Source organism: Rhagoletis pomonella, unplaced genomic scaffold (genome assembly GCF_013731165.1).
Source record: "Rhagoletis pomonella isolate Grant_MI unplaced genomic scaffold, Rhpom_1.0 Rhpom_scaffold_02710, whole genome shotgun sequence".
Lineage (NCBI taxonomy): Eukaryota > Metazoa > Arthropoda > Insecta > Diptera > Tephritidae > Rhagoletis > Rhagoletis pomonella.
In genome coordinates this window covers 626-23,463 of record NW_023461263.1, presented here as the reverse complement: position 1 = coordinate 23,463, position 22,838 = coordinate 626, and the positions used below count along the sequence as shown (strand labels likewise).

Below are 22,838 nucleotides of genomic sequence, written 5' to 3'. Positions count from 1 at the left end.
GGTGACCGGCACCTAGAACAGAGGAACGCGATACTGCATATCTTACAGGGCTTAATATAACAATATCGCATTTTAGAACACTTTTTTTGTGCTAGCTGGCTGTTTGAAAAATAGCAAGATTAGTCCTGCGTTGGTTATAGGCTATGCTATTTTTATACATCGCAGTATCTGGTGAGCCCAATGAACTTTCGATACCCAGGACTACTACTCTAGTTGATTTGCCTTTTTAACGGGGACTAGACGGTACAAGTTTTTTCCCAGCCAAACTTTTGGGTAGAAATATTCTGCTTTCCCATTTATCCATGACTTGTTGAATAACGGCCACTGTAGACGAGTTAGAGATGCATACTACCACGCTGACGAACCTATGTTCGATGCCTGGTACGAGCAATATTTCAAATTAGAAAAAGTCGTCGCCCTTTGTCAGATCTCCGAGTATATTAATGTCACGAAAAAGTTTGTCATAAAACTATATTTTCCGTTCGGAGGCAGCGTAAATTTGCGATTCATTCATTTGTGTTATAGCATTAGGGCGCACATCACAAATTGGATGAGAAGCTCGGCCAAATATTTAGCAATAGTGTAAGCGCCAATTTGTTTTTTTTAAATTTTTGTTTTCTCTTGGCTTACTTTAATATACGTAGATCTATAATATTTATTTCCAATTTATTTCCGATGCCCTTAACCTCAAGCCACGTTTTTAAGAAGCTTCTTTGATAAATTGATTGATTGGTTTTAGGGCCAATTTCAGATCAGAAAATTAAATGGCATTTATGTAAGTTAATTTTGAATTCAATTTTGAATTCGTATTCAAACTCAGATTTACGTTTTCCTCATTTAAATAGCCAACATTGGGAGTTTAAATACGGTTGAAATATTTGATCCGAACACTGCAACAAAGAACGTTCGGAAATGCATGATCAGACTTTTTTTTCGAATAACATAGCAAAAAAAAAAAAAATTATCATCAAGTGCACCCTGCGAATTTGCAGCCCTCCTTCCTTCCGAACCCCAGTCGAAAACTTTTGTTTTTTTTCCGCCATTTGTGGGCCATTGACGTTAATATTAGGAAAAGCAGACTAGATTTACTCCGGATTTTGAAAAATTTTGAAATCTACTCCTCTACTTCACTTCATTTCAAATCTACTCCGTTTTTTCACTCATGTTCTGCCCTTCTTAGGCCACCTATTTCACAGTTAACTTACGGGTTTCATTAAAAAAAATTGAAAGTTAGGTTAGTTAAAATATCGCTGATGAAAAGATGTAGAACTTAGCGGATGAAAACTTTACTTTATTTTACTAACTCGTTTAAAAATAAACGTATAAGGAAATTTACATAAAGTAGAAAAGGTTCAGCACCTAATGCTTTTTTAAAAAAAGGCCTGTTAGATATATTCTAGTTTACAGAAAGTATTAAAAACTACCTAAATATGTAAATTTTATCCTTACATTGCCTTGCGTTCTTATTTTGAATTTTTGATTCTCTCAAAAGCGAAAATAAAAAATGCAAATCTGTTACGGAATTTAGTTTTGCTCAGATTTTTTAAACGATTTAGCCCTGAATCGAGTTTCACGGGTGCGAACACTGTTTACCACATTTGTACTATTTTGTAGACCTCAAACCGCGTTGTGGACAGCTATGGTTAGTGATTAACTACAATTTGTGATGGTTTACTTTTTTATTTGGGACATGATCTCTGTTAGCATGATCTAATTGCCGTAAGAAATAATTGAGCAAATCATCGTCTTGTAAATCCCGGCTACGATCAATTGCAATCCCTATGGATATCAGCGTAAGTTTTTTTTATCAAGGGTTCGACGTTTAGCCTCTAGGTTTGATTAGGTGTTTGGTACTAGGCGATATGGATAGAATCCGATAATTTTGTAGTATGGTTGAAACAATACACCTTCTTTTTATTTGTAAACCAAAAACTCCATCAATGCAGTGTTAAATTGAATTCAGCAAATATTATCACCTCGGTAACCCAGTTATCAAATCGGCCACTATGCGCTACTTACCCTCAAGCTACCACCGGCCTTTACTGCCAAATGGCCAATATCCTCCCATCGATTGGCAACTATATGGCTATATGGGTGCGTGTTGCTGGCCACCAGCCATAAACATTTCGAAATGGCGTTATATCGTAGATACAGTTATGATAATGTGCCAATTTATATCCGAGTGTTCGGTGCTGTTTGGTGAAATGCAACTCATGTGTGCAAGCCTCGATGACATCAGTTTTGTCTGTGCCATATTGGCGCCATTTCTAATACTTTTCGAAATGATGTTACGCGCCTATAACATAATTTACAAGCGTGCTAGCTTTAGAGTGCATCTAGAAGAATTCTACAAGAAGATCTACATTGAACGGTAATATACACGTTAGACTCTCTGAAGAAAAAAAATCTCTGCAACACTAATACATTTTCTTCTAATACCACGCTTCCTATGCAGTTCTTGGAACCCCGAACTCTTTGAGCAGATACGCCGACAGCAGCTACCCACGAAATATTCCACATCGACATACATTATCACACTTGTGACCTACTTTTATGTACCAATTATGGGTTTGATACATCAACAACGCTTACTACCCTTTCCGGTCATTTATAAATATGATTATAAAGCTACCTTTGTGGGCTATCTTTTATTTCTCGCCATGGCATTGTGGACTGGCTTTGCGGTTGTGGGACCTTTGATAGCCGAGGCCAATATGCTGGCCATGCAGATTTTACATTTGAATGCACGTTATACATTGTTGTTGCGGGATTTGCGCAAAATTTCTCAAAATGCTATAGAGGGGCACGCCATGCACAAGGGCGAGGGGGAAAATGCTACGGTGACCAGCCGCTTTCGCTATGGGTTAATTGATGTCGTTCGCCGCAATGTGGAATTGAATAAATTCGCCGAGTCGCTGCAGGAGCAATACTCCTTTCGTGTTTTTGTAATGATGGCTTTGAGCGCAACGCTGTTGTGCGTATTGGGGTTTCTGACAGCAACGGTGAGTGTTTAAGGGCTGCGAGTGAGTTGGAGTTGTGAGTTATTTGCATTTTCAGATTGGATTGTCAACGGATAATATCAGGTTTGTTACCTGGATAATTGGCAAGGTGATCGAATTGCTAATCTTTGGACGCTTGGGCACAACGCTCTCTACCACGGTAAGTATAGTACTCTAAGCTCAATTTGAGATCTTTGTGAAATTTTCTCTTCTAATTTTTCAACTCAATCATTACTTTTGCTATACTTAGACAAATGAGCTGAGCACTTCTTATTACTCTTGCGGTTGGGAGGATGTCATACTTCACTCCACGGACGCTGTCGAAAATGCAAAGTTAATGAAGCTTATGGCACTGGCAATACATTTGAATAGCAATCCATTTCGATTGAGTGGTCTCGCCTTCTTCTATGTTAACTATGAGGTGGTGGTGTCGGTGAGTTGAAATTGGGCGGGCTGAGCGAAGATTCTTTGTACTAAAAATAATTTTGAAAATCGACTGTTTCAGATTCTAAGAGGCGCAGGTTCTTACTTTACTGTTATTTACGCCTACCGTTAAACTGAACGAGTGACTGAGACAAAGGAGAGAATTACTGATGAGGCTGAGAAAGATGGGCGAAGGAAAAGACAAAAATCTACAGCTTTCGTAGAAATAAGTACATAGTAGAAATTATGAACAAAAAGAAAAAAATGTAGCAGGAATGTAGTAGTTATTCATTCGGAAAGAAGTACTAAAGTAGATTTAAATCACACAAGGAGTATAATATAACTAGAAATAGATATATGCACAAAATATGGCAAAGCGGGTAATATTGAGTACGTGACTTATAATTTTGGCAATTTGAATTTAGAAGAATAACGGCTGTCGAATGAAAAAGTAATTAAGTAAGAAATTATTCAAGTTTATTAGGGTTAGGTTAGGTAAGCTGGCCATTCACTGCGTGACTTCGCAGAAAACGTTAAGGTCCTAATCATTGCATACCAGGATCAATCTTGAAGAACATCGCAGTCCTCTTGGCGGTGGCTTTCGGATTAGGTAGAAAACCCCCAGCAGATAAACACGCAGTCTGCTTGCTCAGTCCTCTTTCGTTCTGTATCTTCTACAGATGTTATCATTGATCAGAGCCAGTTTAAAGGTGTGCGGTGGCAGCAGGCAATTTGCCTTTAGAACACCCACCAGTAGCATAGCGTCCTCCCTCTTGAGGGAAAGGAGAAAACTTCGTGAGCTTCATCCATACGCTCCGTTCTTATTACTGGACACCTTGCAGTCTAGCGTTTTGTTCCACGCCCTCTGTGCCTTCTAGATCATGGACAGTTCGAGTTCCCGTTTAATCGCTTGTAGGTAAATTGGTACCTCCTCTATCAGTAGGTTTTCGCACAAATCGGCCTCTTTGGACAAGCCTTTGGGGGATCTTCGTTGCCCGCGACGCCTGTGTGCCCCGGAACCCAGTACAGATGTACTTAAATATTGGTATGTAGCAAATCCAGGGCTTTCCTGCACTCCGCCACACTTATAGTGGAAGTGCTGTGCGATAATAGCATCTTTATCGCTGCCTGACTGTCGATATAGAGATGTACCTGCTCTCCTTATGGCCAATGCCTTCGCTGGCAAATACTGTAGTAGTTTGGCAGCTTATAGCGTTTGTCGAGGCCGAGCCCCGCAAATACGACTGTCATTCTTCCACATCTTTTATCCGTCTGTATAGACATGCACCGAGCCAGCACTCTTCAAGCATTCACGCCAGCATTCGACCTCTATTGGAACCTCGAAGTTCGTTCCAAAGTGCATATTCGGGATTACATAGTCAATCCGTTCGAATAAAGTTGACGCTATACTACGGTGACCGTAAGACCTGGACGCAAACTGACCCTATATTCATTACACTATATTCCTGGCCGATATGTCCGCCGGCAAGAGATGCAGCAAGATATAAAGTGCTGAAGCTGGTGCAGTTCTGAGTGCCCCTATCAAGCCGATCAATAGATTTCCTTAGGTTTCCTGTTAAGCACAACAATCCCAAAAATCGATAGCCAAACTCACGGACCCATATACAACGGTAAAAGAAAACACAGATCTAGCTATCGTTGAGATTACTAAAGGCCAAATCGCATGTGGATTACTTCAACGGCGACTTCTGCGGTCGTCGAAAAATTTCAATCCAACCACTTTTTTTTGTGGTTCAATTAACGAAATATTGGGAACAAATTCTGTGGCTATGGCATAATCGACAAAGAATCTGCCAGAAAATCTGAGCTACCGGGTTTACATCACATTACGGGAAAATGGCTTTTTCTTTTTTAATTTTTAGAAAATCGGCTAGTCATTTATTTCTGCAGGCTCCCAAAGCCGTTGCTGCCACTAACTAACTCACGTACTACGAAGGTTTTATTATATTATAAGAAAACAATTGCGGCATTGAGTGAATCACTTTTATATGGAACAACATCATCAATATCAGCAATATACTTATTTGGGCGTGTGTGGGCGGCAACAAAAAAAAAACTTGCCAAACACGCAAGAATATTAGCAAATGTGCGATTGTGTTGAAACATATTTGTGTTGTTTTTGTTGCTGTTGTTGTTGTTATTATTATGGTAGCTATTATTGTAGCGAGTTCATAACATCAATATTATGTGCTGCATCGATTGAGACTCAAATACAAACATATTTATTTAAGTACACTGCGTATCATAATTATAAGCGCACCACATATTGACAAGTTTTAGCAAGTGATGAATTTATTTTGTTGATGGTGTGGCTCATTTTCTTTCATATGAAAAGAAATCATCGGAGGAAAATTCACAACACCTTCAGCAAAAAAAAAAAAAAAGCAAAAAATTTACGGTCAGCGCTACTTCAAATAAGCGTTTAATGGGCTAAATCTGAATACTCAAATTGAAATAACGAAAAATGTGGGCCATTTAAAAAATGCCATGTGGAGACAAATTTAATAAAAATTTTTTAATGCCCAACTTTGTCATTAAAATTTGTCTTATTTAATATGGAAATTCGGCATAAGAAATCTATTTAAAAAGCTCGCAAATTTTACGAAAGTTTATTGATTTTTTTTAAGTATTGCACAAATTTCAAACTTGGATTCATGCGGTTTTTGTTCAAGAATAATTTTTTATATAAAATATCTAAAGCTAAATAACAAGAGAATAAACATTACATAATTGTCCATATGTGGTGCGCTTATATTTGTGGCACGGGGTGTAGATTGGCGTGCATGTGGGCACATGCATGTGTGTATGTGAATTTGTGTGGGTAGTAGACATGAAGCCACAAAAAACCCTCGAACTGTGAAAACCTGCACGCGTGCAAAAGTGTTTATTGAGTTGCACACGTACACATTTGTGGCCAATTGGGTAGCAGGCGTGTGCTTGTGAGCAGCCGCCACCCCCAACTCTTCTAATACCCACTCGGGCCAAATCACTTAAGGCATTTGGATGAAGCAAAGCATAATTTATAGCTATTTGCCAAAGGTTTTGTTTTATAAGTTAGGTTTTGTAGGTAGAATTAGAAGGGTAAATTGTTTAAAGTGGGGCTGAGGAAATTCACGCGATCAGACTAACGCTGCACGATTTCGATGAGAGCATAGCAAGTATGGTTGTATGCGACTGACCAAAAACTAAATGTGGTCGCGGAAAGTATTTGACCGAGCGCTGCCGGAGCTCCCTGGACCAGTGGACTAATGCACCTCCACTGCAATTATAGCTAGAATGAGAAATTATAGAAAGGGGCGCTGTAGGATGGCTCAAAGCGAGAGCTGGTGAAAATGTATATTCTAAGCATCTTCAGCTTTTGCCTTCCTGACCACTGTTGTGTTTATCAGACGGTAGTTATAGCAGTCGACAAGGCCACAGCACTGGTAAGGTACGATACGATATACAGTTATGATGTCTACATTTTCCCACATAAAATATTTAATCGGCAACCTCCATGGTGGAAATTTCGTACTTCTATATTGTGGGTCCCTGACGATTCTGAAGAATTGACATAGAGGAAATTCGTAAGCCGAAGAACTGGCGTAACTCGGTACAAAGCTTGCCGGAAAAGGGCACATGAAATAGGTATACCCCACCCTGTAAATTCCTGATCGCTGAAATTTGGACAACTTGTGGATCCAAGTGTTAAATCTGAGCATTAAGGCGTATCACGAAAAAAAAATTTAGCGTGTGTCAGTTTTAGTTGAATACTTTTGTTGGGTGTAAATGTTTTTTATAAAACCGCTAAATCGCGTTTTTCGCTATAACTTTCTTATTTGCTATACGATTTTTTAAATTTTATGTCACCGAAAAGGCCTCGCTCAGGACTATAATTGAATAAAGCCTAATCCTTTTTAGCAAGGTCGTCATCGTTTTTTGATGGATGTACTTTCGATCGCGTTTATTTTGATGTACTTATGTATATATTATGGTGACTCAAAAAAGTGTTCACGTGTTGATTTTTTTATTTAAATATTCTATATATTTAATATATTTATATAATAATATATATTTTTTTATAAAAGTATAAAAAAAATTTTTCAAACCTATAAAAAATTTTGGAAAAAATCATCAAATTTTCATTAATATTTTGAACTTTTTTAATACATATGACTCTTTAGAACTTTTTTGGGTATGCAGTTTTATAGCTCATACAATTTTAGTATAACAAAGTGACAGTCAGGAGAAGTATTAAAGTATTAAAAATCAAAGCAATTGAAACTTGCACTTTATTTTAACAAAATTTTATGAGCTTTCTTTGAATTTCAGACAAAGCGATGTTTGGCCTCGATGCATCCAGTATTCATACATCGAGTGGAAAATTTTCGATGCATCGAAGCAAAACATCGATATTTTCGATGTATCGATGTTTCTTCGACATCCCTACCGCCATCTGGTAAACAGATGCCTCGCCACGCTTAGTCCAATCTCGACCTAGAATTATATATTTATAAGTATTCATCCTTGAGTCTTCTTAAATTGTTTTTGCAAGGCAATTTCGAAAAAAAATAATAATTTCCTTTGGTTGACCGTAGGTAGGGGTCGCCTTTTTACATTTTTCGTTTTATCTTCGGATCTTAAAGTATGATTTCTCGAGTTTCTTGTCTTGAGGGAAATAGTGTTTTTGTTTTAAATCTCGTTGACCTCAAGTACCCCGTTCTAGTACTTACACACCAGATCTCAGTTCTTGTCATCCTAATTGTTTTGTTAAGGGAATATTTGTATTATTCCAGAAGAACATTTTTCTTCTTTTCTTTTTTTTGCCTTGTAAATATACTGCAGACTCAGAGGTGTACGGCGGTTGTTTTTTTGAAAACTTGTAAGGTGGTACGGTCTAATATGCGTGTATGTATGTACTTATATTGCTTAAAGCGTAGTCGGTTTAATTTAATCAAGTTAATAAATATTCTAGAAAAAATTGGTTGGTAACACTGTCTACATTAACACTCCCACTTTTTTCCCCGCACAGGTGGTTCTCAATCACTTGATAGCTTGTTGCTCAAAGTTTAGGCAATTGATTGATGTGGCGCGCAAGTGCATAACAAGGTGAACATGAGCGTTATCGGGAAAGAAAAAGGTAGAGGGAGTAGCATGTAGCTCACAAAGTACTACGCTCGTTTATGCATTATATACCTTATTTTTTCCATCCCTTTATTCACCACGCAACGCTAATCGAAAGTGGATAAAGTTTATCATTTTTGAGGTTATAAATAAGTTGATAACGTGTATTACAGCACTGGCATACGAAATGAGGAGCAGAGCACTTAAAAGCCGTTGTTAATATTATGAAAAAGTATATACATATATATATATGTATGTATGTATATATATCCTTAAACAAAAATGGCACATACACGGTGAGTGCGGAAGGAAGGAAATGTGTGGCAGGAAGTGTGTCAGTGCAGGCAAAAAGTGGGCTTTACACATACACTTGCATCGGCAGTTTAGAAGAAAAGTTGAATGTGTGTTGTATATACGTATTCAAGTACGTTGGCATGCATATACATTAGACTGCCTCACTCCTCATACAAAAAAAAATCGGTACTGTGTATCTTTTAGAATTATAAAATTTATTATATTTTAAGACGTTCACCAAAATATCTCGAAAAAATATTAAGATTTACGTGAGCTGGACCGATTTGAAAATAACTCCAAAAATAGAGTTTTTTATGAATAAAAATAGTTTTTTAAAGAGTTTTTGTTTTAAAATCCCCCAAAAATGACAAAACGGGTTAAGCTTAAAAAATCTGCATTAAAATATTAAAAAAAGATTTAAAAAAAAAATTTTAACAGCATCAAAAATCTCATTATTACGATTCCGTTGAAAAGATTTTTAAATATTTTAATGCAGATTTTTAAGCCTAATCTGTTTTGTCATCTGAGTGGAGTTCTTTCAAAAAGTTCTTGAAGAAACTATTTTTGTTCATAAAAAACTCCATTTTTGGAGGTTTTTTTTTTCAAATGGGTCCAGCTCATGTAAATCTTAATATCTTTCCGAAATATTTTGGTGGACGTCTTAGAATATAATAGGTTTTATAATCCCGGCGTAAAAACCGCAACTTTTTTTTTGGTGATACAGTCTAATGTACATATATATATATATGTGTGTAGCTTACGGCTATGTGCCTTAGCATGTTATTTAGTATTTCATTTGCGCAGATTACTTAAACGGACGTTTGATGAGGGCAACTGTTTCTGTGTGGTTACACACTTACACTTGATGTAGGCCCTTCAGAACCCTTTGGTCAAACAAACGAAATCCACAAATTTTGCCAGCTTGCTTATCAAATACTTTTTAAGGCTTGCTACTTGATTTGAATACCATTTCCACTTGACAGCTTTGAGTTGGGTTGCAATGTTTGAGACGAGATATATCTTAGTTTGGATTGCTCTTCGCTCTTTTTGGCATTGTTTTGCCTTGTAGGCTCATTTTAATTCCAAATCCTTACCGTTTGTACTGATATTTGAACAAGATTCTTTTGCTAACTGCTTGTGTGGTTGGTTTGTTAATGTGTGTGTGTGTGCATGTAAGAGAAAAGAGTCGTTTGTGCAAAGTTGTAGAGTCTTTCCGGGAATTGTTTATTCATTAAATACATATGTGTGTTTGTGTGTTATAATTTTACTTGTATAGCTTTACGGCTATTAAAGTGGGCTTGCAACTGAATTTTCAGGAATAGTATACTTATGTGAATGAATTTTTGTACTTTTGGTTTTGTGAATTTTACGGCCAGCAAGCGTTGTATTGATTTAAATGGCTAGAAAGAGTGACTCCGCCTCACACTTAGGCCACACTTAGGCCAAGAAAACGCCCATTGTGATACCATATGTTCCCCTCTGATGTTGCGACGCTTACCCGGATCAAACCAATTCGTTAACGCAATGGACTTCGTTAGTTCGCTGGTGTTGATTTCCGATATCTCCGCAAGGTCTTGTAGAGCGGGAGTCTGTAGTCGGCCTTTGCTAAGTGCTGGGCATTCGCATATAAGGTGCTGTACACTCTCGTCTTCTTCTTCGCATCTGGCATGTCCGGCGCGTTCACTGCCAATTTCGAGGCATATGTGCCGATTAGCCTCGGTCCATTTTAACCCTAAGAGTACAGACGTGCATTTTTTTTATCGTAAGATGGCCATGTAAGCCTAGCAATTTCACAGCAGTAGAGTTTTCCTTGCATTCGTTTGCTGGTTGTGTGGCGCTCTTTCTTACATGTAGCTTGAAAGTGGCCATTGGTATACCTACCATTCCTCGCCAGTTCGTTAGCTTTGGTGTTGCCCCCAATACCTCGGTGTCCCGGCAGCCATATCTGTTATGCTGTATAATGCTGGGCAATCTCGTTTCTAGATCTGCGGTACGATCAGTAAGAGACTTTGTGTTGTCTACGTATGAGTCTAAAGCTTTCAGGGCTGCTGGACTGTCAGGGAAGATAAAGACCCGCATTTTCTCAGAGACCAGGGAGAAAATTGCTTCTCCGACTTTACCGCTGAACTTGGAGTTTACAGTATACATGCTTATTTCGTTGGAGGAAAGCTCGACATCTGCCAGGGAACCCAAACGTCAGGTTTGGGTTATTGCCTCAAGAATCGTTATCGATCGAAAAAATTTACCATATCGGCTTTTGATGACTAATAAATGTTGCGGGTCCAATAGGGTGTATCCAGTTTCTACTAAAGTGTTTACTAATCTACTACTTATTACCAATCCCAAAGAATTTGTTTAGTTTCTTAGAGAATAGTGAAAGCAGTCTTTATCGCAAAAAATTGGAAATCGAATTTTACGCATTTTCGGCCTCTGAGTATGATATCTTCTACTAAAGGTGTTTGAAAAAACACATAGTAGGTACGCATATGTACTAAACGGCTCTGTCACGCTTCCCTCTGTCAAGTGCTAAAGATCATCATATCAGTATCAGTAGTTGGTAGGATTAAATTGCATTTCGCCAGAGTGTTGGGTCAATTAATAAATTCAAAACGATGGAAGCGAATTCTCAGGGCGGCGTTCTGTCTATTAATTCATGGTACCTGCTCGTGAGCTCCCTGTGGGGTTTGCGTTCTCAAAACTTTGTGGAGAAATCAAATCTTGCTGGAAATTACTCAGGTGCTGTCATTTTTCCGAATATGTCGGCGAACTGTCTATGAAACGCGAAGTCTATCATAAAAAAAAAATATTTGCTTTCCCTATAGGCCCACGACACCAAGTTTGGCACTCAATGAATTACTCGGTTGACCACCCCTAGTTTTTTTCCGGATGAGGGTTTAAACTTATAGATGAATCTAGTCATCTGGCTGGAACCCTTTACTTTACGAGTGATTGTGAGCGATTTCAGTAAATTAATGCTGAGACTAGCCCTTGGGCAAAATAGACAGACTGTGAGCAGTATCTTTATTTTCCGGCTTATGCTTTTTTAACTATATATTTTTTAGTTTTTTTAACCATTTAAAATTTAGCAGTAAAAGGGTCTTAAAATGTGGAACTTATATATTTCGATAATATACAATATAAAAAAATTCCATGTAGATTTTAAAAATCAATAGATTAATATCTTATAAAACCCGTCATTGGTAATTCAGTGCACTACCAAACCTCCATTACCTTCATTAGCATACTTTCATTTCAACAAAAAAATAATGAAACAAAATCTATCTGCAATCCAGCAATAAAACTGATACTTTTTATGTACAAATTTACCGTTGATGTTTTACGCTTGTATTTTACAAACTTTTATTACTTTTTAATACTTTCTTTTACTGCCCATTTCCTACTCATTTTTCTGCTTTTTTTTGCTGCTCCAACTTTTTGCTTTGCCCAATGACCTAACTTTTACTATACAACGCATGCATAAATGTATACTTGCGTGTATGTATGTATGTATGCATTTCCGATATACAATTTCTGTTGAAAATCTCCGTTCAGCTTTGTTTCTATAAAATATTTCTTGTGAAAAGCATCAATTTACAAAGGTTACGTATACGCCACGTATAATGGCTACATTTGTACATACATATGTATGTATGCATATGTATGTTTATGTGTATATGCGCACAACAATTGTTTGCTTTGCTTTGCTTTCGTTACTTTTACCTTACCTTTACCGTGTGAAAAGTCAAAAGTTTTACTTTTCACTCAACTCTTATCAAGTGAGCTCAAAGCTGCTTCTTACACCCCATTCGCTCGCTCCCCAGCCTCGACCTCAACCACTTGTCGGCAATTTCCTTTGCATAAATTTCCGGATATTTCGTTCGTTAAGTGAATATTTCATTGGAATATTCATGGCCTGAAAACTATGACAACAAGTCCCCTTTGAATGGAAATGGACTTTAAATGTGTGAGCGTTTGTACTATTTGTGTGTATACGTGCATCATCAAAGGCAAGCATAGTTAATGGAAATAGGTACGAAGAAGAGCAAAACAAAACAACCGCATACACTTTGATTGCAGTAAATGCAGCAAAACAAGCAAGCTGTAAAAATAAGATACATTTTGATTTTATTTATTTTCTTTAGAACTGCATCTTTGCTCCATCTTTACCGCTCCCTATTTCTCTCGCTCTCTCTCCCATACAAACTCTAGTTATATATGTAAATTATTCGTGGGTCCTTGTTGTCGTAGCACTGAAGCTGCTGCACAGTGTTGCCGTTGAGAATTTTCGTAAAGTCGCAAAATAGGGGTCATTGACGAAAATAGGGTCACCACATTATTTTTTGATTTTCTTTACTAGTAAAAGAATAAATCTATTGAATTAAACAAAAAAATGGCGCCACAAGCTTTGCATAAAACAGGGTTGCGATAAAAGAGTTGTATTTCCTTCAAAAGTTTTAAGTGATGCATTTTTTTAGTACTTACAGGAGGAAATATTTTTTAATAGCATGGTTGTGTTAACATTTCCTAAAAAAATCCAAAGTCCAAAATCGCACATAATTTTGGAAAAGGGTCAAAAAATCAAAATTTTCAAAAAGTCGGGTCAAAGGGTATTGGCGGTCAAATTGCCCTTTTAGTCGCACAACGGCAACACTGCTGCTGCATTAATAGACTTCTTCTTTTGATGGACTTGTTTCAATATTGAATGTTATTGACACGACTCAGTGAAAACCACAAAGTAAACAAAGGCAAATGAAGGCAAACACAACAGCATTCGCTCACACACAAACACATAGGTATACATACATAACTACATACATGTGCTGCTAGCAACATATGACAAACAAGCCGGCAATGCATTGCAATGGCTGCAAAAACGATTATAAGGACAACGAATGCAGCAGTAGTAGTAAGTAGTAGCTGTGCCAATCAGTTGCAAACAAAATCAACGACATGAACATATTTTTTGTACACGCGTATGTGTGTATGTGTGATGTCAGGCAAGTCAACTATCAGCAAAGGATCTCGTTCTGTGAATCCTCATTGACATTGGTGTCATTGGCAATCACAGCAACAATAGTGCCAACAATAGCTTGAATGGTGGCAAAAATTACAACAACAACAATGAAAGCAGTAGAAATGTAACAACTAATATTTTAGAGCTCCATGTGTTACACCAACAAAAAAAAAAGCTATTGTTTTGTAAGCTTTTTTTCAAGTTTAATTAGAGAAAATCAATCTACTGCGTTTCTTTGAACACCTGACTAATCAATTTCAGCTTCAATTTGATGACATTAATGCTAGTGCATTTTCTATGCCTCAGGGTACCACATAACTGAGAAGGGGAATACACACTTCCTACGCTCTTATTTGAAAACAGCCTCAAAAGCCCTCCCTCCCCCACACTAGTGGAAGGGAATGGGTAATAAATACTACCCGATTTTATTAAAATCGATTTGTACCTTAAAATCTAAACTTCACTGAAATCGGATAAATTTTTCGATTTCCGCCCACTAGTATAGACGGAAGGAGGGGCGTGGCAGGTCGCCAATCTACACAATTTCTTATATATCTCGGGATTTAATGCAAAAATAGATCTTACACAACAGTTTTGCTATTTTGGGGGGTCGTTACTAGTCCTTGCCATAGTGGGCGTGGCAGTAGACCTATTTTTTCCATCTTTCAGATTTAGCCTAAGTTAAAAATCGAATTTCATTAAAATCTGATAAAATTTACCACATCCTCTCCCTAGTGTAATGGGCTGTAATGTAACTTAATCAAAGCCGCTAACTAAGCCCAAATCCAATTTTTTTTGCTAATGCATTTCGTTGAATTTTTCGCGTTCGCTGTCATTAATTTTTAATCTCGAAAAGCTTGGCTAGCTCTTTTGTATATACATACATACTTACGTATGAATGTTTCTATACACAATTTCTACATTTGAAATTAATGAAGCACTTAACATTCAATCAAATGTCAAGTGCAAACATCACTACCCTTGCGCTGACTTTGATGCAGGCAGCAATGTAATTAGTATCACTTTTGTGCTAATTCTAATATAAAAAGTAAATAATGCACACATATGTATATATATGTACATACATTTGCTACTCACCTTACTCCTGCTTACCTGCATATTTAGGTATACATATTCTATTACAAATGTAAATCTTTCGTATTCATCAGTTACATATGTATGGTGAAGGTGCTGATATAGTTGTCGTAGCAATGTTATTTAAATTATAGAGTACGTGAATTGCATAAGCACCAACATATTTTCATGCTTACTTGTTTAGATACTTAGAATGCATTCCTGTAATCGCAGCTGCCATGGTTACATGCAACTACCAACTCGCGAATTTCTCTAATTAGGTATGTGTTTTTTGCTGCAAATATTCGTTCATTCATTCATTCGCTCTTTTGACACTTTACTTACATAAACTCTTAGCGCTGTTGCACCACAAAGCAGACAAAAGCTCTGTACTTTTCGTGAAAAATCCTGTAAAACTGTTCAAACAGCAAAATTACTCTCTGAAGTGAGAGTAAAAAGGGGGTAACAACAAAAAGTACGGGAACAAAAAAACCATTTTTCCTGTAAAAACGTCAACCAGTGATTGCTTGACACTTTTCATGATTTTACCAGAAGAAAAAGTTCGGGTAAAATCTTGCAACTTCATTATCTACACAACTCTCCAAAAGTCGCTCTCATTTACAGGATTTTGGAGGATTTTGGAGTACGGGAACATTTTTCCTGCAACTTCCTGCAAGTTCGTGTAAAATCCTGTAAGTTCATGGAGTACTGGATCAGAGCTAAAGTGTGAAAAGTAATTCGGCAGCGCTGCATTTTCACACAGCTGTTATAGCGCGAGCGTTGTCGATGGAAATTGAGACAGGTAGACCCTGGCTGTAGCCGGGGGTTTAGAGGTGCGTCCTAACGCTACGAGTGTATTTCTGGCATGAAAAAAGCTTCTCAATAAATCCACTTGCTGTTCGAAAACGGCGAAAAACTGTAGGCGGTGTTATAACATCAGGACGCACGCCACAATTGGAGTAGAAGCTCAACCAAGCACTTAGCAAAAGTTTTAGCGCCAAATATATATATTTTTTTATATTCCTGAATGCTTTAATCCTATACCAGATAAATACTCTGAAGCCTAAATTCTGGTCGTAATAATTATAGTTATCTTTGTGTTGGGTTAGCTTAAAATCATGCCCGAAAGAGAAATTTTGTGGAAAATGCTGGAGTGACAGTCCTTCGAAAGGTATAAATCTTGGTGATTCCTGTTACGCAGACCCGGCTGCTGTAGGAACGTGGAGTAGATATTTACTTACCAACCAACTCTTCCTGGGAAACTCTGCAGCAAACTGGAAACCTACGTTTAAGATTGGTGGAGAGTTTCTTGCAAAAGATTCCTTCACCAACCTTTCCGTACAGTTTCGACTCATCCGTATAAAAGTTCATGGACGCCTCTTTCCAACCACTACATACCCGTTCACTCATCCCTGGAGAGGATGTGAGTGGATAAAAAGCTTATTTGCGATAATCTAGCCACGTGTGTTATTAGGGACAATGTTTGTATACTGATTAGCAAACATCTATTACCAAATCCTCACCAAACCTCACTACAGTTTAACAAAAAAAAAAAACAGGGATGAAGTGGGATGCATCAAATTTCTACTTCAGTAGGGCTAAAGCCAGTTGAGAAGTGCATATCGTATACGTCTTTATACATATATAAATACATACCTATGCTCTGCTTGACCTAAGAAGAGGTGATCACGGATTACACATTGCATACTTTCAGGCCCTTCTTGTTATAGCCTTATGCAAAAAAGGATGCCATATGTGACAGTATTAGACTTTCAAACAATTTTGAACTTGAATTTTCAATTTGATCGAAATAGAGGTGGAATAATAATTACTACTGCGGGAAATTCATTGGAGTCTCTACCAAGATTATATCCCACCACTTGTAAAGGCTTCAAACGTAGACGTTGGCCACAAATCAAAATTATTTAAATATTTAATTGGTGAAGATAGCATGACGAGTTCGTTCCGTTGGAGCAAACATGTCTGATAAAAAATTGAAAGGGTGATTCGAAGAATAGATGGACCGACCCTACATAGAAAGTTGCCGACATATCCCAAAATGTATTTTTGCTTCCCTGGGAGATCAGCGCAGCTTTTGGCTTAAACACACCTTTTTCAAACGCCGTTTGAGACAGTAACAGTAACAGTAAGGCAATACCACTGGCTGCCAAACTATTCAACGTTGCATATTATTGGGTGCCCCATACCCATACACACCCATTTGACATGCAGTCTAGCCGTATGCAAAAGTATTGGCATGCCAAGCCACTTAGTAAATTTTTTTGTATTGAAGAATGGTGGATTAAAGCATTGCTGGTCAGCTGCCGGAAAACCGCAAAATGCATGCCATGCCTCACTACGCAACCGATGCTGCAGTAAAGTGAAACTGCGTGCGCAACGCTCGAAAATCGCCAACTCCAAACGATTGGTGCTTAAGCCACCGAGGCTTTGATGGTTTTCCACAAAAATTCGTTGAAGTGTTTTGCTTTCTTTTGTTTTATTTGCAAGTCAAGCGGCAACTACACTAAAGCAATGGGGCTGGCTATGAGGGGGCTGTGAAAAGTACGCTTAAACCGGGTCAAGTGAAACTTTCTTTTCCATGCGGATTTCTGCTTTTCTACTTTTACGCCATTCACGACTTTTGTGTTTTGATGAATTTTTTGTGCTTTCTTTTTTTTTGTTTTAATTGCTTAATGTGCACTTTTTTATTTTAATTCTTTGCTGCTAACTACTCACTTTTAATTCCTATTTTGTTTCGCACACTTTTCCATTTTCAAAACAATAGATTTTCTGCAATTTTTTTAAGCGTTCCTTTGGCCTATGGTTTTTTTCTTTTTTGCTTGTTGGCGTTCTCCTCCACACAGCCTTTTTTATATGTTTTTTTATTTTTTTTCGCTTCAAGTGAGCGTAATTGTGTGCCTCACCGCAAATTGCATTGTTTTTGAAAAGTTTCATGCAACGGAAATTGCAGGCGGAGCGCCGCCGCAGCAACAGCCGCTTCACTTGCGGTCACTGAGTGGTGGAGCAGGCGGCGGCTGGCATGGCAATGGGGAGTGGAGGTCGTTATAAGACAAGCGCTTCACTCTAGCAAGTAAACCAATGCAAACTCAAGTTTTACACTGGCTTGCACTTGTTAACCTTTCCTGTGCGCAATTGCAGTTTCGCCAGCAAAAAAGGGGGCGAGTGGAATAACAATAATGGTTGCTTTATTTTTATTTCCAGTGAGTGGATATGCGGCATAAAGATGTATTTATATATGAACATACATATGTATGTATGTATGTGCGTGCGGCCATTGGCAAGTTGTGGCCAAACAAGTACCGCAACGCTTTAAAAGGATATGCAAAAAGGAGTCGACTAGTCGGCCGCTTTCTGTCTCTATGTTTGTATGCATGGGTTGGTTAGTGTATATGTACGTTTTGCCTCTGGTGATTTATGGGGTGAGGGTGCTGCACGCGGTTGTTTCTTGCGGCCTCGTAAGTTTTGTAACCTCTTAAAATAATTAACAAATAAAAGCAGTTGCCATTCCTGTTTTTTAACTTTTATTGTTTTTTATGCTTATTATTTTGGATAGCTACAAAGCCGCAACGAGTAGAAAATTTTTCCACAAATTTATTTAGTTAGTTAGGAGGAAGTTCATTTAAGAGGCACTTAAAGTTAATAAAACAAAATTTGGTTTGGAAAAATAAACATAAAAACTAAAATATGCAGTTATGTTCAAGGGCGTGATTCGGGTGATGGACTCAGTTTTTACAAGCCGGTTTTAACCGGGTTTTTTTAATACTTTTTATTTGAAATCCTCATTTTTTGAATACCGAGTCAACCGGATTTTTGCAATCGAATAAATAAACCGGGGTTTCAACTAGTTTATATATATATCGAAATATTAAAATTCTAAATATTTATTTTATCGCAAATGTAACAGCATTATTAATTTTATATTTCCGTTAGTTGTTTGGATAAAATATTTTTCATTTGTTATTTTTAGCTTCGCTGTGCCATAAAATAACTTTTGTACTTTGCTAAACCTCTCTAGTTTGGCACCCATATTGTCATATTTCATTTATTTTATAAACTTAATTGAATACAATTTTTCAAACAGGTTACAACCCTCCTCCAAGATATTTTCGGCGGTAAACTTTCCTTAACCTGTTTAGTTTGATACCCATATTATAGTATTTAATTTGTCTTATCAATTAAATTAATTAAAAAATTTCAAACAGGTGGCAACCTCTCACAAAAGTATATTTGGCTGTAAAACTTCTTTTTTGACATCCATATTGCAATATTTATTTTATCTTATCAATTTACTTAAACTTAAATTTCAAACTGGTGGCAACTGTCCACAACAAATATTTTCAGCTGTAAGCCTTCTTAAACCTGTTTCTTTTAATTTCATATCACAATATTTACTTTATGCTTAAACTGAAAATTTTCAACAGGTTGCAACCCTCCATTCTTTTCTATATTTTAAATAACTCCTCGAGCAATACATTGGTGAATATTGTATTCAATTCCATGCATTCGTTTTTTGAGTGATGCGCGTACAAACATAAAGACAGACAAGACAGACAAAAAAAATAGCCCTTAAAATCGCATTTTTGTAGCTTCTTCCGTTTTATGTTAACCGCATTAAATGCCTCTGTGTTGATACCGAAGACTTTTCCCCTCAAATTATGCTTAATTTTTCAAAACAACCAGAAATCCCACTTCGCCAGATACGGGGAGTTTGGCGCCGTACTAAGTTCTCCGAAATAAAGTTACTTGTCTGTGCAGCAATGTGAACTGGCGCATTGTCCTGGTGTAAAAAGTAGCGGCGCAGTTCCTCTTTGATTCTATTTGTGAACAAATTTTTGAACAATTTTAGTAAGCAGTTTTCAGTATACCATTTGGCAGTTACTTTCTGACCAATATCTAGAGCAATAATCCCTAAAATTTCGATTTAACAGGTGTACTTGCTCCTTTGGCACTCCATACCACTGACTGCTGTTTAGTTTCCGGTTATAATTATAATACCAAGCCTTGGCCTAATTTACCAGCTATCATTTCTTGTGTTATTCGTGAATCTTTATAAGAGCTACATTTGTCACGTCGGTTGAAAATTTTGGCCGCGTTTCTCGAGCTTCTTGGGGATTTTAAGATTTTCAGAGCTTTCGAAGGGTACAAATAATTGGACTCATATTGCAACCCTCAACATTTTGCATGTTCAGTTTCATCCATATTTTGAGTTAAAGTCAATTTATAATTTGGGAGAAAACTTTTTTTTTGCAATCTCCGTGAATCACCAAAAAATGTGGTACGCTGCGAATGCATTCTGTACAAGCAACGAACTATTTTAAACTGAAAACTTCAGCACCTCCGGCTGCCGAATTTGCGCAAACTACAGAAAAATTAAGACGCTCCTGCGCTGAGGACCTTAGTGAACCTGATTCCAGAATACATAGTTCATTTCCACCAAGTTTTAACTGAACCGAATTCGGAGATAGGGCGGTTTTCAACCAAATTCTGAGACAGGGCGTTCTTAAAAAGTTTTCTATCTATAGCAAACTATATTTGCATAGTCGGTCTGATTTAGCGGATGGTGTATTCTCGTTCTCAAGAAGCGATCTAATCTTGTTAAAAAGAGCAATGAAGCATCTGTGTATGCGAGCTAAAAGCACACCTTCTTTGCCTAATTAACTGTTGCGTTGTTGTTAATAGCAATGAAATAGTACTGCTGGTGAACGGTCAATGCGTCGGCCGATCTGTGTGTGGCCTAAGCAACAATGTGGCTATTAGTGATCGCATTTGGGTGTAATAATGGGCCATCCGCTTGTTACTCACAACGTTGGGACTATTGACGAGCGCTAATGAAACGTTCGGTGACTTTCGGATAAGAAGAACTGCCTTTGAGAAATGGTGGACTAGTGTACGTCAATGTTACGAACATTGCTATTCATCTGATTTATCTTACCGCTGTAATTTTTTTTTTAAAGAAAAAATGCAAATTTGTTATAAAAACAATTTATTCAGTTGTTAGTTTTGAAAATTATTGCAAAATTGTAGTAGTTTCAATTGAAAATCTCAATTTGTCTGCTGAAACGTTAAAGGGAGCAGCAATGCGCAAACCTTGTTTGTAAAAAGGGTAAACCATATGCAATTAGCATTTTAATTATGCGTAGTCAAGAGATTTTATCCATGAGTCGGTTGAGTATTTCAAGCATGTACATTTTTGACGAATGAAAAAAAAAACGTAAATAGATAAAATTTCTTTAGTATCATCGCAAGCTGCATACTTTTAGGCAAAGTGATCAGTAATCAACTGCTTAGTAAATGTAGTGAATTAATGCATAGCACGGCTTAAATAATTACATTCTCTGAAAATTTCATGTAGGTAACTAGAAGTGAAAAATAATGTCAAACATTTAAGTACTCCAGTTTAATTTAAATATTTATGCACTCAAAAATTCAGCTAAACCCAAATTCCTTTACAAATGTGGTCAGTTCACCGGTTGGAGGCAAAATGCCCAACCCTTCTAAAAAACACAAAAAAAAAACAACAGAACATTATAATCACCAGCGTAACCTACTTTTAGGCAGCCATTATTTTTACGACAATGAAGTTGCAGGCAGCAAAAATAACTATTGTTTAGAAAAACGGAATTTGCCATAACAGCGCTAACACTTTCGCTGAGCGCAGCTTGCCATCCACTTCCATACATACATACATACATACATGTATATGTATATCTGCATACAAACATAATTTACGCCCATAAAATTTAAGTAAATCTCAGCGCAGGGACAAGCGATTGCGGCACTAAGAGTAGGTGGAATTTCGACATTACTTTATGGATTACATACAAATACATATGTATGTATGTATGCATAAGTTAATCCCTGAAAATATGCAATGAATAACAAACGTACAGTGCGAATTGTGGGAGGGGCCAACAGTCAGGCAAAATGCATAAATACTACAAACATATTCGAATGGAGCAAAGTTAGTGTTGCGCAAGTAAAATTATCCTGACACGCCCGACGCACAGTGCACGCTACCGTTCCGCCGGGATTGGCAAGGCTGTGGCTGATGCTGGCGGGTGTGTAAAGTTCCGCCGCACCATGTGCCCCGTGTATTTTGGCAATTGCGTAATTTTGGCCAAAAATATATTTTATGCTTCAGTGACTTTGTGTGATTGCGTTAAAATGCATATTCATAAGTCTGCTATTTGTTGTTGTTGCTATACATATTTAGCTTCGCAAGTTTTCGTATTAGTAGCTGTAGTTATTATTATTGTTGTTGTTATTGCAATTGCGCTAAATTGTGTCATTTGCTAGCGAACGCCCTCCGCCGCCCTCAACCGCTCCTCTGAGTCTTGCCAATAATTCTAATTCATACTCCCTCCTCTCCCAATGTACTTATATTCTCTCCACTTACGTTCTCTTAGCAATTTTAGTAAACAAAATCTCCCAACATCGTATACATTTTCACTAAACTCTGCCATGGCGATCAAGCCGCAACTAACAGAAATTGCCAGAATTTTGCGTTTTACGCTCAATTGCTACAAAAACAACGGCACAACAAACAATCAGCAAATAACAACAATCGCTACAACAATAACATAAAATTTTAATTTTTGATTGCAGGCTCAGCGCTGCATTGTACTGCACAATGGGTCCATTATGCTAAATTAGTTTGCATTATCAAAGTTCCCAATTTTGGAGTGTCGAGTAAAATTTTATTTGCTAAATACTAATTATTAAGTACTAAGTACAAAAGTATTAAAACATTTATGTTAAATAATTAAATATTTTAAGTAAATGAATTTACATACATACTCATTTTCAGAGGGCTAAATACTGAGTAATTTAATAGCAAAAGTATTTAAGCATGCGCGTCACTGGTATTATTGTTTTTTTCGAATATAAAA

The 22,838-nt window shown here is 37.2% G+C and overlaps 1 protein-coding gene across 1 annotated transcript; it reads left to right on the top strand.

The window, feature by feature from the left end:
• Window positions 1–1,932: 1,932 nt before the first annotated feature.
• Window positions 1,933–3,743, top strand: LOC118753651 (odorant receptor 74a-like). The gene is made up of 5 exons (XM_036488524.1): window positions 1,933–2,371; window positions 2,456–3,002; window positions 3,058–3,159; window positions 3,250–3,432; window positions 3,505–3,743. Exons 1-5 carry the CDS (start codon window positions 2,007–2,009, stop codon window positions 3,553–3,555), a joined length of 1,248 nt encoding a protein of 415 aa, XP_036344417.1. The 5' UTR covers window positions 1,933–2,006; the 3' UTR covers window positions 3,556–3,743.
• The last annotated feature ends 19,095 nt before the right edge of the window (window positions 3,744–22,838 follow it).

What these genes read in the sequence shown, in the direction of transcription:
- LOC118753651 (XM_036488524.1), top strand. Translation starts at nt 2,007, where the DNA reads ATGCGCTACTTACCCTCAAGCTACCACCGGCCTTTACTGCCAAATGGC. An exon ending in TGGGGTTTCTGACAGCAACG is followed by an intron (nt 3,003 to 3,057) that starts GTGAGTGTTTAA and finishes TTGCATTTTCAG; the next exon opens with ATTGGATTGTCAACGGATAA. An exon ending in ACTATGAGGTGGTGGTGTCG is followed by an intron (nt 3,433 to 3,504) that starts GTGAGTTGAAAT and finishes CGACTGTTTCAG; the next exon opens with ATTCTAAGAGGCGCAGGTTC.